At 41.5% G+C, this 15,341-nt stretch overlaps 2 protein-coding genes across 2 annotated transcripts in view; both read left to right on the top strand.

Annotated features, from left to right (window-relative positions):
• Positions 1-15,341, top strand: part of MAN1A2 (mannosidase alpha class 1A member 2) — a 67,250-nt gene that overhangs the window by 38,563 nt on the left and 13,346 nt on the right. The window contains exon 9 of the mRNA XM_032213616.1: positions 2,981-3,096. Within this exon, the coding sequence (XP_032069507.1) occupies positions 2,981-3,096 (116 nt within the window). The remainder of the gene's footprint in view (positions 1-2,980; positions 3,097-15,341) is intronic.
• LOC116506048 lies at positions 3,103-15,341 on the top strand. Its single transcript, XM_032213620.1, has 2 exons — positions 3,103-11,067; positions 14,514-15,341. The coding sequence occupies exon 1, from the start codon at positions 6,199-6,201 to the stop codon at positions 7,558-7,560; it is 1,362 nt and encodes a 453-aa protein (XP_032069511.1). The 5' UTR covers positions 3,103-6,198; the 3' UTR covers positions 7,561-11,067; positions 14,514-15,341.

The raw sequence follows: 15,341 nt of genomic DNA, 5'->3' as shown, positions 1-15,341 counted from the left end.
AGGAGGGCCAGATTTAGTGAGGTGAAAATGTTTGGGGCCGACCATTCAGCCTGACATTCTTTGAACCATTAACATTAATGTGTGAAGAAGGAAAAAATGACGGCCAGCGGGGATGAGTGACAGGCTGAGCTGAGGACTGCTCAAAATTTGAAAACGGGCTGCAATTGGCCCCAGGCTGGACTTTGGACATACCTAGTTTAGAATATTTCTGTTCTGAAGAGGGGTTTGGATTGAATGAGCACAAGATCACTTTCATCTCAATTTTATAATCGTATTGTTCCAACAAGACTCACCAAGCAAAGCAATACTTTTTATAATGGTTATAGGAAATGATGGTAGAAACAAAATGCTTACAGAAATATTGTACAATAATGCTATGGGGATGAAATATATGTGCCTATTAGACCAGATTTTATATGCACATGCATTTTCTTGTAATCCTATGACATACATTTTAAGGATTTGAGATTAAAAAAATGCTATTAAGAAATAAATACCTGTTGTGGCTCGGTAGGAGCCTTTGGAGCTGCTATAAGACTGATACAGAAATCTCGGGTGAGTGGTTTCAGGATGCTCACAGGAGAAGATAACAAGCAGCTGGGGCTCGTTAAGGCTCTCCTCCTGTGGATAAAAGACTGATGGTGCCACGCCTTAGTTGCAGAAGTCAACGTCGTTCCTTCGTTCTCCGTTCGTGTGTAACCATTGAGAGAAGCCTTTAGCTAAGTGGATTCACGTAACTCTGTTTGGTATTTAGTTTGAGTGAAGACTTTTTGTAAGAACCGTTTATCTATGTTTATTTTGGGCTCGCAGCCAGCAAAAGCCAGGACTGATAAAGACATTCCTTTGTAAGCTGTGTGTGTGGTTGTCGTTTCTGAACTAACAAAGAGGGGGGTCAGAACAAATACCATTGTCCTACATTGATGATTGAGGACACAGTACTTCAAACACAGTGACATGTGGTGAAGTTTACAGTTGGTGAGGCAAGAGTGTGGCGGTGGCGAGAAGCAGAGTCTCCGCCGCTGTCCCTGACAGAGGCGTCTTGCGTTTATGTCTGCCATAGACGTGAGATGCCTCTGTCGGACACAGCAGCGGGGACAGAGGAGGCAAGGGGGTGAGGCGGCGGAGCGCAGCGGCGAGAAGCAGCTTCCCCGCCGCTGTCCCCGACAGAGGCGCCTCACGTTTATGTGCACCATAGACGCGAGACGCCTCTGTCGGACACAATGGCGGGGACGGAGGAGGCGGGGGGGCAAGGCGGCAGCTGGTGAAGGAAAGGGAGAGGAGAACAGGACGGGGCTCCCGGTGGGGGGGAGAGGAGAAAGGGAAGGGGGGCACAGCAGGCAAAAGAAAGAAAGTGCCAGCCCGTCAGCAGAGGCGGGGGAAAAACCCGCCTCTGCTGGCGGGCTGCCCCTCTCTTCTCAAACAAGCTGTCCTCCCTGCCTCTCCCCCTTCCCTCTCTTCTCAAACAAAGTCTCTCTCAAATTGAGAGAGAGTTTGTTTGAATGAAGTGAAGAAACAAACGCGCGCACGCACACACACACACACACAAATTACTCATGATAAAAATTACTTACAAATTACAATAATTTTGAATTCCTCCCTCCGACCCAGGACCCACAGGACCCACATATCTTTTCCAGCTGTGTCACAGAGGATTTCAACTCTCCTCTTGTCTGCCATGATGAAAATGTAAAAAATGTAAAAAGAAAAAGGCAAAAGCTGCTGCTGCCAGAGCAGGAGGAGGCGAGAGAACCACGTGCCTCCTTTGCATAAGGAATTTTTCGCCTTTTAACCCTTGCTTAACTCTGCTCAAGTGATCATAAAGATAGAGTAAAGGGGGCATATGGTTCTCCCGCCTCCTCCTGCAGTTAAGCACTAAGCAGAGTCATCCACTGTGACTCTGGCAGCAACTATCTCAGCCTTTTTCCTTTTACATTTCTTTTTCTTTTTCATGATGACAGTGGTGAGGCCCTGCCTCCCCTGACTGCACGTCCCTGTTCAAACATTCAGTTTCCAGTAAACTTATTTTCCATTATTGAATGCTCTGTAAATTGTTTTAATGAAATGTTTTATTTTATTTTCGTTGACCATTCAGATACCAGTAGAGCACATCTTTTTACTAATGTAGTGTTGTAACAACTTTCTATTTCCAACTGATAACCAGCATGCGGTAGTGATTAACACAACTAGGAAAAACTTAGATTCACATCCATGGAAACTTTCTGAGTGACTTTCGACTTGTTGCTCAGACGGTGCTTAGCTAGCTCCAAGGAAGGCACCTTTAATTCAAATCAACTATTTGATTATTTGACTTAAAAATTTGCTCAGAATGGTGGGTTATTAAAAGTTATTCTCTATGTGAGTTGAATTTTATACAGTTACACAATCCTGACTATGTAGTTTCTGTTCATTTTATTGAAAACCTGGGAAATCCTATAACACTTAGGCAAATACTTTCCAGGTAAATCTATATATTGCTAAAACTCTTCTGCCTGTAATCCTTAATTTGGGGAAAACAATGCATCACTGGGTAAAACCTTTTGAACTAAAATATCTCAAATGGGCTAACCTACAGAATGAATCCAAAGTACATTTTTGTGACAAAATACAAAGCCTTAATTGTGGCCAACTTCTGATGTTTGACTGTGCCATATGGTTCAACCTAAGCTATTTCAAAGCACATATAGCTCTCTGAATTTTAAATAAATTTTCAAATATATTAGAAGCTCTGCCATTGTTGGAGACATTAAGGAACCTGGTAAGGTAATCCGTAAGGTAATACCAATGAATCAGGTATAAGAGTTTGTCTAGCTATAACATAAGGAGAGCTTCATTCCTTACTTTGCTAGATGAAATGTGAAAATATTTCTAAAACATTGGCTTTTTGAATCTAGGCTTATTGATTTTGTAGTTGCAAATCACAGTAATCTTTCATATTCACAGTTTTATATTTATACATACTCTCTGCCTCTTTCTCTTGCAGATCACACATCCATGGGTGGTTTGGGAGACAGTTTTTATGAATACTTGTTGAAAGCTTGGTTGATGTCAGATAAAATGGACACAGAAGCAAGGAAAATGTATGATGATGCTATTGAGGTGATTATAATGCATTAATTCCCCCTTTCTCCAAGCAATTACTGGTTGTATTTTTTAAGAATCAGAATGAAAACAAAAATGCATCCTGAACTTAGCTCATCCTGTTCTCTTACTTGAACATGTTGTTTGGGGATTGAATACACCATGAGCAGAAGAAATAAATATAAATATAAATAAAGAAGTACAGGTAATTTGCAACCACAATTGAACCCTAAAATTTCTGTTGCAAAGTGAGACAGTTGTTAAGTGAGTTTTACCTCATATGGAGTTTTGTGGTTGATGTGATTGTTAGTATTATGACAACTGCATAATATTTCACATTTTATTTCGCTTCTCAAATTTTATTCCAGTTATCTATTTATCAGATTTTATAATAAACCTTCTGAGCAAATGGGGGGAGTAGACATCTTTGCCTTGTGTTTTTGCTAATTGGAGAATTTTATAAACAGCAATCCATTCACTGCTGTTTGCCTTTTATATGTACTTTTCATCCAAGTTTTTAATTCTTCTCTGGAATTCAGTTTGTTTAAGACATTTAATTAAAAAAAATCATTCCAAATTATCAAAGGCTTTTTCCACATTATAAATACTGATATTTTTCTTAATTTTGATAAATTATAGTATACTTGTGATAAATCTGTTATCTTTCCCATTTTGAAACATAATCTGTATGTATAATTTATCAAATGTACTTCCTCATACGTTCAGCTAGTGGAGTAGTTACTGAATTTTCAGTAGTAAAAAAATTGGTCTATATTACTGAGATTTCTTCTGATCATTCCCTTTGTGTATTAATATTAAATACGTTTCTTCTCAATAGAGCTGTAGATAGCATCCACTTATGAGTTAACCCTGTCCGTTCTCCTATTGGACTGAGTCTGATTAATAATTAATTAGCCACCTTAATAATTAATTAGCCACTTATATAACCCATCTCTGTGAGTGACTCCACCCAGATTTTTGACTCGGTCCACTCTGGACAGTCGTATTATCCAGCATTGATAAGATCCTTCTTTAAAGAAAATTGTTTAAAAGTGAGTACTCAACAAAGAGTGGGCTGGAGATCAGGAAAGCCTTAAACTATTGGAGAGAAGCTCATTAAGACTTTCTTCCAGCCTGGAACTGGAAGCAAGGGGCGGGTGAATTGATTGCGCGCTGAAAACCCAGCCCCTCCATTGCGCGTTACGATCGCCGGGACAGCACCCCCTCACCTGCTGTGTCCAGCCGCTTCAGTAGTGTGCCTGCGAGGCTGGGGGCTCCTTGCCAGCGTTCGCCTGATCTCTCTAGGCTAGGGAGAGCAGAACAGGCACGCCTTTGTAATATGACACCTCATAGCCTGCTTCAAACTTGACGAGGCCCTCAGATGGTGATTCTAGGCGTGGGTGTCTGTACGGGCCTGAGGGAGCCATCAGAAGCCCAGAGAGCACCAGCGGCCATTTGGAGAGGGAGAAAATTGGCGCAAGTTCCATTTTGGATAATATTTTGGCGCGGCCACCATTTTGAGTGCTAACGGCCCCTCCGATGACAGACAACACAGCTTCAGGCCATCCTGGCATGGAAAGAAGCATTCAGGGAGGCTTGCTGTCAGTGGCTGGGGGCTCCGATCCCCCGACCTTGCCCGCATTATCTCTAAGTGGCAGTGCAAATAAGCCAAATGATAAGGGCTCTAAGAACTCTAAATCCTCCAGCAAGGGCTCCAAATCTAGGAAGGCCTCCAAATCGGCAGACAAGGAGGCCAACCTTTAGGCCAAGGCTGGGCCTCAAGCCTCTTCCCCCTCTACCATCTCAGGCAGCAGCCCTCCTTCACAGTTTGATTCTGGGCCTGGTCCATTCAGTCCAATGCTGTCTATTAATACCTCGGATCTGGGGGCAATTTATGCTGCAACCCCCTATGTAACCTCGCCCACCTAGCAGGCATGTGGAGGCCACATTTACGCCCATGGCTGCAGGCCTCTGTCACGAGTTCCTGACCCCGGCCATGCCTCTGGACTTCCAGTCCTTCATTGCAGAGGCCATTAAACGGGGGATTGCGGCTGGGTTGCAGCAACGTGCACCACCTCCACCGGCCTTCCAGGTTCGCGCACACAATGACCTCGAGCCCAACATGGGGGCGAACCAGTCACCTCAGCACCCAGAGCGCTCTTGTTCTCCTGCCTCGGAGGAAGGGGAGATCAGGGAGGACGGCTTATCTGAAGAAGAGGGGGATAGCCCAGACAAGCCGGTGGCCTTGGGCCTCTTCCCACCGGCCCTATTCAAGCCTTTACTAACTAAGGCAATTGCTGCAGCTAATATGGGGGGACTCCCTCAACCTGTGGAGCCACCAAATCAACCAACACATGGTTTACTGAGCAAAAATTGGAGATGGATGCCATCCCTGCTCCCCAATTGTTTATGGACACCATCCAGAGACAATGGACTACTCCGACATCAGACCCGGCTCCAGAGCCATACAAAAGGGAGACCTATTCGGGGATTCCCTCACACACCTCCTGGTAGAGGGAAAAGATAAGTGTAAGGTCTTGCCCACCAATTACAAGAAGGGGCCGTATCTCCCGGGACCAATTCCCAGGCGGCAAGGGGCTAGACAACTACATTACGGGGGATCCTTTAGGAACCTGGATTATAGCCCATCCACCTTTAGGCAGCAGGATAACTTTGGGCAACGCTAGAGACAACAAGCAACCGTACCACCAACAACGGGGCAATCAGTCCAAGCGGCCCTTTCGGGGCGGGGGAACCTATTCTACCATAGGCCCTGAGCCATCTGGAGGTGGGTTCCTCATTGGCAGCTGGTTGATTCATTTCATGGAAATGTGGGAGGCTACCACTTCCGACAATTGGGTCATCACTACAGTTAAGACGGGTTTGGCCCTTGAGTTCCTTTTGTTCTCTCCACGTTTTTTCATTAGGTCCCCAGTCTCGGGGAATAGGCAACGACAGTTCTTAATGAGCTCGGCCTTAAAGCATTCAACCGGTGCCGGCTGACCAGCGTTTTCAGGGTTTCTAGTCTGTGTTGATTGTTATCCACAAGTCCTCAGGGGGTTGGAGGGCTATTTTGGATTTGAAGTGTCTTAATAAATACTTGATATATCGACGATTAAAATGCACTCCTTGCAGTCAATATTAGAAGGAATAAGACAGGGTGACTACCTCACCTCTATCGTCTTGACAGAGGCATATTTGCATATATCTATATGTCCAGACCACTGTTGTTTCCTCCGTTTCTGCTACAATAACTGCCATTATCAATACAAGGCCTTGCCCTTTGGCCTCTCATCTGCCCCTCGGGCTTTCACTAAGGTATTGGTTGCCCTGACGGCTCATTTAAGGACAGTGCCCATCAGGATTATGTCCTATTTAGATGGCATCTTGATATTGTCCCGCTCTCGAGATAGGGCTGTGGTGGACCTAGACACCACGGTTCATGCCCTCCAATCCCATGGGTTTTCCATCAACAAGGCCAAGAGTCACCTGGTTCCTACCACTCACATTTTACACTTGGAGGCCTGGTTCGACACAGAAGCAACTCAGGTGTTCCTTTCTGAGGAGAGACAGGACAGTCTCCGACAGTTAATCTCCCAGGTGGACAAGGGGAGCAAGGTTTCACTAGCTACCTTGTCTAGGTTGCTGGGGAAGATGGTTTCGGCCATCACAATTGTCCCTTGGGTCAGACTACACACGAGGGAATTGCAATGGCTCCTACTGCCCTTCCAGAAGGTGCAGAGGAGCACTTCCCTGGTTAGAATCATCTTGCATAGCGAGGTACGCCACTCCTTACATTGGTGGGCGTCTCCTGCGATTAGTAGAGGGTGTCATTTCAGGTTGGAGGACAGGATCACAATCACCACTGATGCGAGTCTCACGGGTTGGGGCGCCCACCTCGACACGCATGTGGCTCAGGGCAAGTGGTCAGAGGAGGAAAGTGCCTTGAGTATTAATCTCTTGCGAACCTTCAGACATTGTCCGTGGAGAAGCCCTGGAGAATTCCACCAGACCAGGCGTCCCCCAGCCAGGGGTCGCTGGAGCACTCGGACCCTCAGTGGCTCCACTAACCACCTGGCACTTGAGCGGGAAGGTCTGAGACTGGACAGGTTCTCCGCTAGGGTTATAGACACTATACAGGCGTCCAGGCGACCCTCCACGGATCATATTTATAACGCTACCTGGCGGGTGTTTTGTGAATGGTGTTCTAATAGGATAACGTCGGTTTCGGCCTCGGTTCCTCAAGTCCTGGAGTTCCTCCAGGATGGGCTGGAAAAGGGTTTATCGCCCAATACCCTTAGACGACAGGTAGCGGCCTTGTCAACTATGCTGTCCTGGGGAGGGGGCCAATTGTTATCTCAACACCCGGCGGTTAGGAGATTTTTGAAAGGGGCTTCTAATTTAAGGCCACCTATACGTACACAAATATCCCACATGGGACTTGTCTATGGTCCTCACCTCCCTCACGAAAGACCCGTTTGAGCCCATAGGTGCTATTTCTCTACAGTTCCTTTCCCTGAAGGTCGCTTTCTTAATTGCCATCACATCTGCATGGAGGATATCAGAGTTTCAGGCACTAAGGTTTGTGTACCTTTTATGATGATAGGGTGGTCCTCAGTCTTGACCCTCAATCCAACCTAAGGTCAATTCGTGGTTCCATCGGACACAGGAAATTGTATTACCTGATTTTTGTCCCTCACCTTCAAGACCCTTAGAGGAGCAGTGGCACAAGCTGGATGTCCGGCGGGCCCTTCCAACCTATATTTGGAGGACATCGGATTTGAGAAAGATGGAACGTCTCTTTGTTTCTTTCCAGACTTCTTCCCTGTGACAGAGGGTTTCGATCACTACCATAGGCAGATGGGTTAGGAAATGTATCGCCAGGGCCTATTTCTCCAACGGGGTGCCGGTCCCACAGGGGATTACGGACCATTCCACCAGGAGCTCGGCCACTTCTGCAGCGTGAAATACCCAGGCCTCCCTGGGGGAGATTTGCAGGGTGGCGGCATGGGTGACCCCCTCGCCCTTTGTTCAGAATTATAAACTGGACAAATTCGCTTTGGCTGCAGGGTTCTGCAAGCATTCCATAACAACAGGTAGCCCAACAGTCTCTTCCCTCCCTACGTAGACTAGCTTGGGTACGTCCCATAAGTGAATGCTATCTCCAGCTCTATTGAGAAAGGGCGTTGGTACTTACCTGATGCGCCTCTTCTAATAGAATGGAGATAGCATCCAGCCCCACACGGTATGGAGACTGTTTTTCCGTGCTTACCTGGGAACCTGAGTTGTGGTTCGTTGCCTTATTTGTGCTTGTGATATTTCTTGTTGTTTTTTGCCTTACATGGTTTTACTAAACTTGAAGGTTGGATAACACGTGGAGTCTGTATATTTGTTCTTCGTCGCAAAGCTGAGTGGAGTCACTCACAGACGGGTTATATAGGTGGCTAATTAATTATTAATCAGACTCAGTCCAATAGGAGAACAGACAGGGTTAACCCATAAGTGGATGCTATCTCCACTCTATTAGTAGAGGTGTATCAGGTAAGTACCAATGCCCTTTCCCGAGTCTTTGAAATTGTTTTTGTTATTTCAATTTTATTCATTGCCTTTAGCAGTAGTTCTGCTTGTTATTTTAATTATTTACCATACAGAGCTTTATTAATTTTAATTTTCTTTATTGTTTTTTCATATCTTGAATTGTTAGTAATTTGCTTAAAATTTCTTATTTTAAGTAAATTTTTAAGATCCGAATACTCTCTCTCCCTCTCTCTCTTCTAAACGACTTGTTCCTAAAATTTGCAAGTTCTGCTGTTATTTCTGACCATATATCTATTAGCTTATTATATTTATTTAATATATTTATTGCTGTTATCCTCCTTTTTACTTTCTTTTTCCTAATTTGATATGCTTCCCTGGTTTACTTTTATTTTGAAAATAATTTTGTTTGGTACACTTGGTCTTCTTTTGGAGTTCTTCTGTTTCCACTAAATCTAAATGATGTTTCAATTTATTTAATTCTTCCAATGTTTATTGATCTTGTTTGTTTTTATGAAACTGTTCAGATTTATTTCTTTTGTCTTTTAATGGTGGCTTTAATCTGCTATGTTCTTTTTTTCTGGTATGAAGCAAGCCTTATTTAGATTCTTCTTATATAAGTTGACTCCCATATCGTTGTCTCTGTCATCCTTACATAATATACTTTCTAGAAGTAATAACATTTTTATCCTCTAACAAGTAATTTTTCTCCTTGAAAGTGAGGTATGAAAATCTGCATGATCTGTGTATATCACTGAGCAAATGTATTTTTCTTTATTGATAGTGGGTGTGAGAGCTTTAGCTGATATACCTCCTTAATCATTAACTGTTTTCTCTATTTGTCAGTTTTAACTCTTAATCAAAAACCTTTCTGCAGTTCTTGAACTCCAAGATAATGTGATTACTTCTTCCCATGGTTCTCACTCCATTTACCTGTTCTACCAGCTTGCTGTTCTCTTTTAAGATCAGCTCCAGAGCGCCATTTTTTTTTGTTTTCATCTTTTGCACTTTGGAACAAGCAGGCAGTAAGATCATTGAGTAATGTTTGAGGCCTTACTGTCTTGGCTATCCATCCATCAGATGTCCAAGCAATGAAAGATTCCCATCATTACTATAGCTCTTATCCCTGAAAGTTTTTCAATGTGGTTCCACATCTAGATCTTCTATCTGGCTTCATAGTCTATAATTTACTTCTACAATAAAAACTTTATTGCTTTCCCTTCTTTGTAGTTTTATCTGAACATTCTTACCTGGACTCATGTGAAAATTCCTGAAACCCAAATGTGCATATACATCACATATAATGTAATATATAATGTATAATCACATATAACCTGAAATGTGCATATACATCACATATAATGCAAAAGAATAAAGAGAATAACTACAGGCAGCTGCTCCTTTGCCTGAACTTTCCCCACAGCTATTGTGATCTCATTGCTTTGATGTGTATAAGACCAAACAGTTTACTTTCTTGAAATCTCTTCCTCTCCAGTCTCTGTGCTCTGGGTCTAATGGAGGAACTTTGCTTAGGCAAACAAGAGATTGCCTGCAGAAATCACTTGCTCTCTGACTTTCTTTTAAATTCTGAAAGTCTTTGTAGTTCGGTTCACTATTCTCATATATGAGTCCATTCTGAGAATTCCACATCTTCCATAATTAAGAACAATGGGTTTGTACCTCCTTTACTTTATCTTCCAAGAAGGCAGTTGGTCTTCATTTGCACACATATCCCTGTACTCTTTAGGAAGAAAATGAAGATATGATAGTTCCTCATCCAAATTAAAAGAGCAGTTTGGATGATTTCCATGTTGCTGAGGTGAACGTGTTAGAAGAAAATCTGCTCTGTTCTGTGGCCAGGTAAATGAGCACAGGATGCCTATGTGAGGTGGAGGCAGTTTATTTGATAGCAAAGTCAATGTATAAATCAGCTGATGAAGGTAGCCACAAGATCAGAACACAGAGAATAGTAGTATTTATAGTAATAATGACTGATTGTGCATTAGATGTACAAAGTGAGGTGTTCGTAATGTAGGGATGCCCAGAGAGCAAAGTCTCTTGCCCATGTGGGTGTGCTGATCTTTTTGGTGTGGAATTTTATGAGGGGTGTGACATTAGAGTTTTAGGTTAGGGGTCTGATCCCTGAGGAGTATGTTGTAATAAAATATTTTTTTTATCTTGAGGGGATTTTGTTTCATGATTATTTTGCCAATGATTTTTCTGAAGGGCCATGCTTAATCAATTGCAGCCCAAGTGTCAATGTGGGTGGAAAAGTTTAAGTGGCTACATTGTATCTTTATTTTGAGGTTGCTGGAGGATCAGGAGTGATTGAGATTGAAGTCTAGCTTGGCTAGCAGAGGTATCATGGAGGTTCTTACCTTCCAACAAACAGTAAACAAAACTACAAAATTTATGTCTACCCATGATCTTTTCAGTTAATGAACTCAAGGGGAGGTACTTTTTTTTTTAGACTTCCTGGGGGCGTGGCCTGTTGCCGAGGAGGGCTCCACCGAGCTCCTCAGAGATCTGGTCTGTATATCTAATTAAGATCATAGATAGCACCCCTTTTTGGCTAAGAAAGGGGCAGGGAGGATAGCTCCGTAGGCTAGGGTCTAATCGTAAGCCACAGCCTTTTTTCTTTTTTGGCTGTGGAAAGAGATTAGATCCAGCCGAAGCGGAGCGTTTATCTCCAGCCATTTCTTCTCAGCTGCCTTTTTTTTTTTGGCAGCCCCAGACAGGCTAGCCCCCCCCAGGACAAAATAAAGTTTTCTCAAGCTAGAATTGATACGGGCGGGTCCCACCCCTGTGAGATTTATGCTTTCATTACTATCGTAAATACCAGCACCATTCGTCTTAGAGACTTCTTTGTCTAAACAGACCTTAAAATGGCGATTTCTCTCCGTGGATGATTGATGTACTCAGCCGGTGTTATCTTCTTGCAGACCGCTCCTTAACAAAATAAACTCTTCTTCTTTGGAAATAGAGGGGAGCGAAGCTCTGCTTACTTGCTTATCTATTATGCCACCCAAGTCAAAGAAGCGTCTTGCTACAAATGTGTCTAAAGAATGTAAAGAATTTTTATTGGAAACACAGCCTTTGTCTCCTACGCCCTCTACTGGAGAAGTTTTAACACAGGAATATCTCTTTAAAATCTTTAATGCCTTTAAGCAAGAACTTAAGGAATTTGTATTGCAACTTTATGATGATCTAAAATCTAAAGTTAATCAAATGAAGGCGAATACGTTTGCAGCCGTGTCTGCCCTGTCAGATTACTCTGCTGAAATAGAGAACAAATTGGAAAGTCTGGAGAAGGCTAATTTTAATTTGACTACCAATATTCAAATTTTACAAGAAAAAATTAGAAATAACGAAGAACAGCTTATGATGCTAAATTTTGATAGGAAGGCATTTTCAATAAGAGTCAGAGGATTCCGTGAAAAGGAACAAGAGAATTTGAAACAGACCTTTGCTGAAGCCTTCAGCCATGCGCTGGGAAGCCCGGGACTTAACTTTGATTGGCAGATTCGGAAAATCTATCGCCAAAACTCATTGATAGTGGAACAGCGACAGCTCCCAAGGGACATAATTATACATTTCTCTACAAAAGAATCTAGAAACGCGATTGTGCAAAAGTTTTATAATAACAGTCTCCGAGTTGATGACCAAGACGTGATTGTCTTCAAAGATATACCTTTCCACATGTTGAAAGCAAGAAGGGAATATACTTTTTTAACTAAAGAGCTTAGGAGTCAACAGATTCGATACAGATGGGAGGCCCCTGCCGGCATCACGGTTACATTTGAGAATCAAAGATTTCGTCTTAACTCTGTTTCGGAGGCTCAAGATTTCTATTCTAGGATTCTGAAGGCGGGACTTCCTAACGCGCTTGGAAGAGAGGAGAGACAAGCGGAAGGAGAAAGCAAACGGCTGGCCATGCGGCTGCAAGATGGAGGGGGCAGCCCCTCCTCCCTCGGAGAAGCAGAAGAACGCAGATCGAGAATTTAGATACTTCAAAAGACTTCCTAAAGTTGAGGACTGAATGGGGGTTTGAGACCTCTCTCCGGTAGAAAAAGTGGACTAATTTTTATCAGAAGGGAAAGCTGGGTGAAACTACTTTGAGCTAGATTCTAAAGTACGTTAGCATAAATTTGATAGTGGTTAAAAGAATGCGGAATGATCTATGTTGTTTAAACTTTGTTAGATGGGACTATTTTAAAATAGAAGGTTAACTGACTCTTGCTGAAAGTATTATTTGAATATGATCCATGCTATTTAACTTTTATTTGAAGGGAAAGTTGGTTGTAATAGTTCTGAGTTACTTTTCAAATAAACGTTAGTATAAATTTGATAGTGGTAAATATTAGACAAGCAAGAGATGAGGGTAAAATGCATGTGGAATGAACTACGTTATTTGTGGTAAATATCAGACAAGCAAGGGAAGAGGGCAAAATTTACGTTGTTTAAAGCTTATTAGAACAGGAAGCCGCTTGGGATTATTTTAAGATAACTGTAAAAAGAATGCGGAATGATTTATGTTGTTTAAACTTTGTTAGAAGCGACTACCTTAAAATAGAAGGTTAACTGATTCTTGCTGAAAGTATTATTGGAATATGTGGAATGATTCATGCTACAAATCGCTCTGAGTTATATTTTAAACAAATGGTAGTATAAATTTGATAGTGGTAAATATCAGACAAGTGGGGGATGAGGGTAAAATACATGTGGAATGAACTAAGTTTTTTAAATCCTATTAGAAGGGGAAGTCGGTTGGAATTATCTTAAGATAGAAATTGATTCCTGTGTAAAGTAATATCTGATCTACGCTGCTTAACTTTACTAAGAAGGGGAAATCTGGTTAGATTATTTTGAATTACTGTTTGAAAAAGGGGTAAAGAAAGATCATTTACGCTGTTTAAATTTTACTAGAAGGGAAAGTTTGATTACTTGTCTGTAAAGTTATATTTGAATATATGGCATGAACCACGTTGCTTAAATCTTATTGGAAGGGGTCATGAGGTTTAGGAAGGGAACGGGAGAGCCTACAGAAGGTCGGGGTAAATAGCAAAGAAGTAAGAGATGAGAATAAAATATAGATAGAATGATTTATATTATTTAAGCATAGATAAAGATGGGGGGCTGAGATCAACACAAAGAGTGGTTTCTTTTTTTCTTTTTTCTCTTTTCTCATTTATTTTTTCCTTTTTTTTTTTTCTTTGGGTTCTTTTCTTTTTTTTTTTTTTTTTTTTTTTATTTATATATTACTTTTATTTTTTTAATTCATATGTATACAAGATATTTTAGATAGAAGGTAATGCCAGGTGTGGGCCCTGGGAAGTCGGGAGGATTAGGGATGGGGATTGTGGGGGGTGGGGTGGGGGGGTGTTAACATAGTCTTAACAAGAACAAGAATGTATTTATATACGGTGGTTCTTTTTTTTTATTATTATTATTATTATTTTTTTTCCTTGGTTCATTTTACTTTTATCAGATCAAACAACATTCGAATAAAGGCATACACCAAGGAGGGAGGTAGAGGGAAGGAAGAGGGAGGAGTAGGAAGGAGTAAGGGGAATGTAAGGAGTAAGGGGAATGTAAGGAGGGTGTCTGGGGAGTAAGGGGAGAAGGAAGGTTTGAGGGGAAAGGGAAGTAGGAGGGGAGTGTTAGAGGGAGAAAGGAAAGTTGGAGGGGGTAGATGGGGTGTATGGAGGATGGAAGTGTCAGGTGGGGTTGTGAATGATGAGTTGTGTTTCTTTTTTACTTGTTCGTTTTATTCCCTTTTTTCTTTTCTTTTTTTTTTTCTTTTCTTATAGTAAATACCCTGTATATAAATGATTGCAAATGGAATGTGAAAATTGAATAAAATATTTTATTTAAAAAAAAAAAAAAAAAAAAAAGGGGAGGTACTTTTTGTGTTTGTTTCTTTGTGTAAATCAAAATCTCTTGTTTGCTTTATCTTCTCACTTACTCAAGGGACCTAATAACAGAAAATGTGTCAATGTTTATTTTATAGAATGTTTGGTCATATCCAAGGAAGAAAAGACAGTTTGATAGTAATTTGTGCTTTTATTAACAATGTGAGAAAGCCAGGAGTCTTGCTAAATTGATACAAAACACATGCCTTTTCAGAAATTTGAGGAAAAATGGAAACAATCAGATTTCTCTTTGGCCATTGACTAAAGTGCTATAATACAACTGAGGTTCACTTTAATTGCATAAGAATCCACTAATGGTACAAAAGTTTGTCCTTGGCAAAACAAAGATTCAGAGAACTAGGGAAATTAGGCCAAGGTATGAACTGCCTGATCTAAGTGAATTATTCAATCTGTTGCCATCTTAGTTATTAATGACATAAAGAAAAGCTGTGTCCAAAATATTTCCAATTGACCTTAAACACACAGTGCTCACACACTTGCTTCAAAAAATGTCACTAATAGAAAAAGTGAAGCAAGGATTGGAGGAATAAGGGTAACATTTCCTAAATAGTGGTCATCACTTTTCCATGTGGAAAGTATAAAAGGAGCTCAGTGCTTAACTCTTCTGTGAAAGTGGTTTACATTTTCTTTTTCTTTCCCCACATCTCTTTTAATGGAGGGGTGGGGGGAAATAGAGTAACTATACAGTTCTTGTTCTGTTCTGTAATTTCATGAGATCTAGTGTCTTGGAGGAGAAATATTAAGAGAGAATGAAAAAATGTTTTGACCTGTCATGGTAATTAAACTTATGTATTC

The sequence above is a fragment of the Thamnophis elegans genome, chromosome 3, assembly GCF_009769535.1.
Source record: "Thamnophis elegans isolate rThaEle1 chromosome 3, rThaEle1.pri, whole genome shotgun sequence".
Classification (NCBI taxonomy): domain Eukaryota; kingdom Metazoa; phylum Chordata; class Lepidosauria; order Squamata; family Colubridae; genus Thamnophis; species Thamnophis elegans.
Note: the sequence above shows the minus strand (reverse complement) of the source record. Positions and strands in the feature narration are given on the sequence as shown.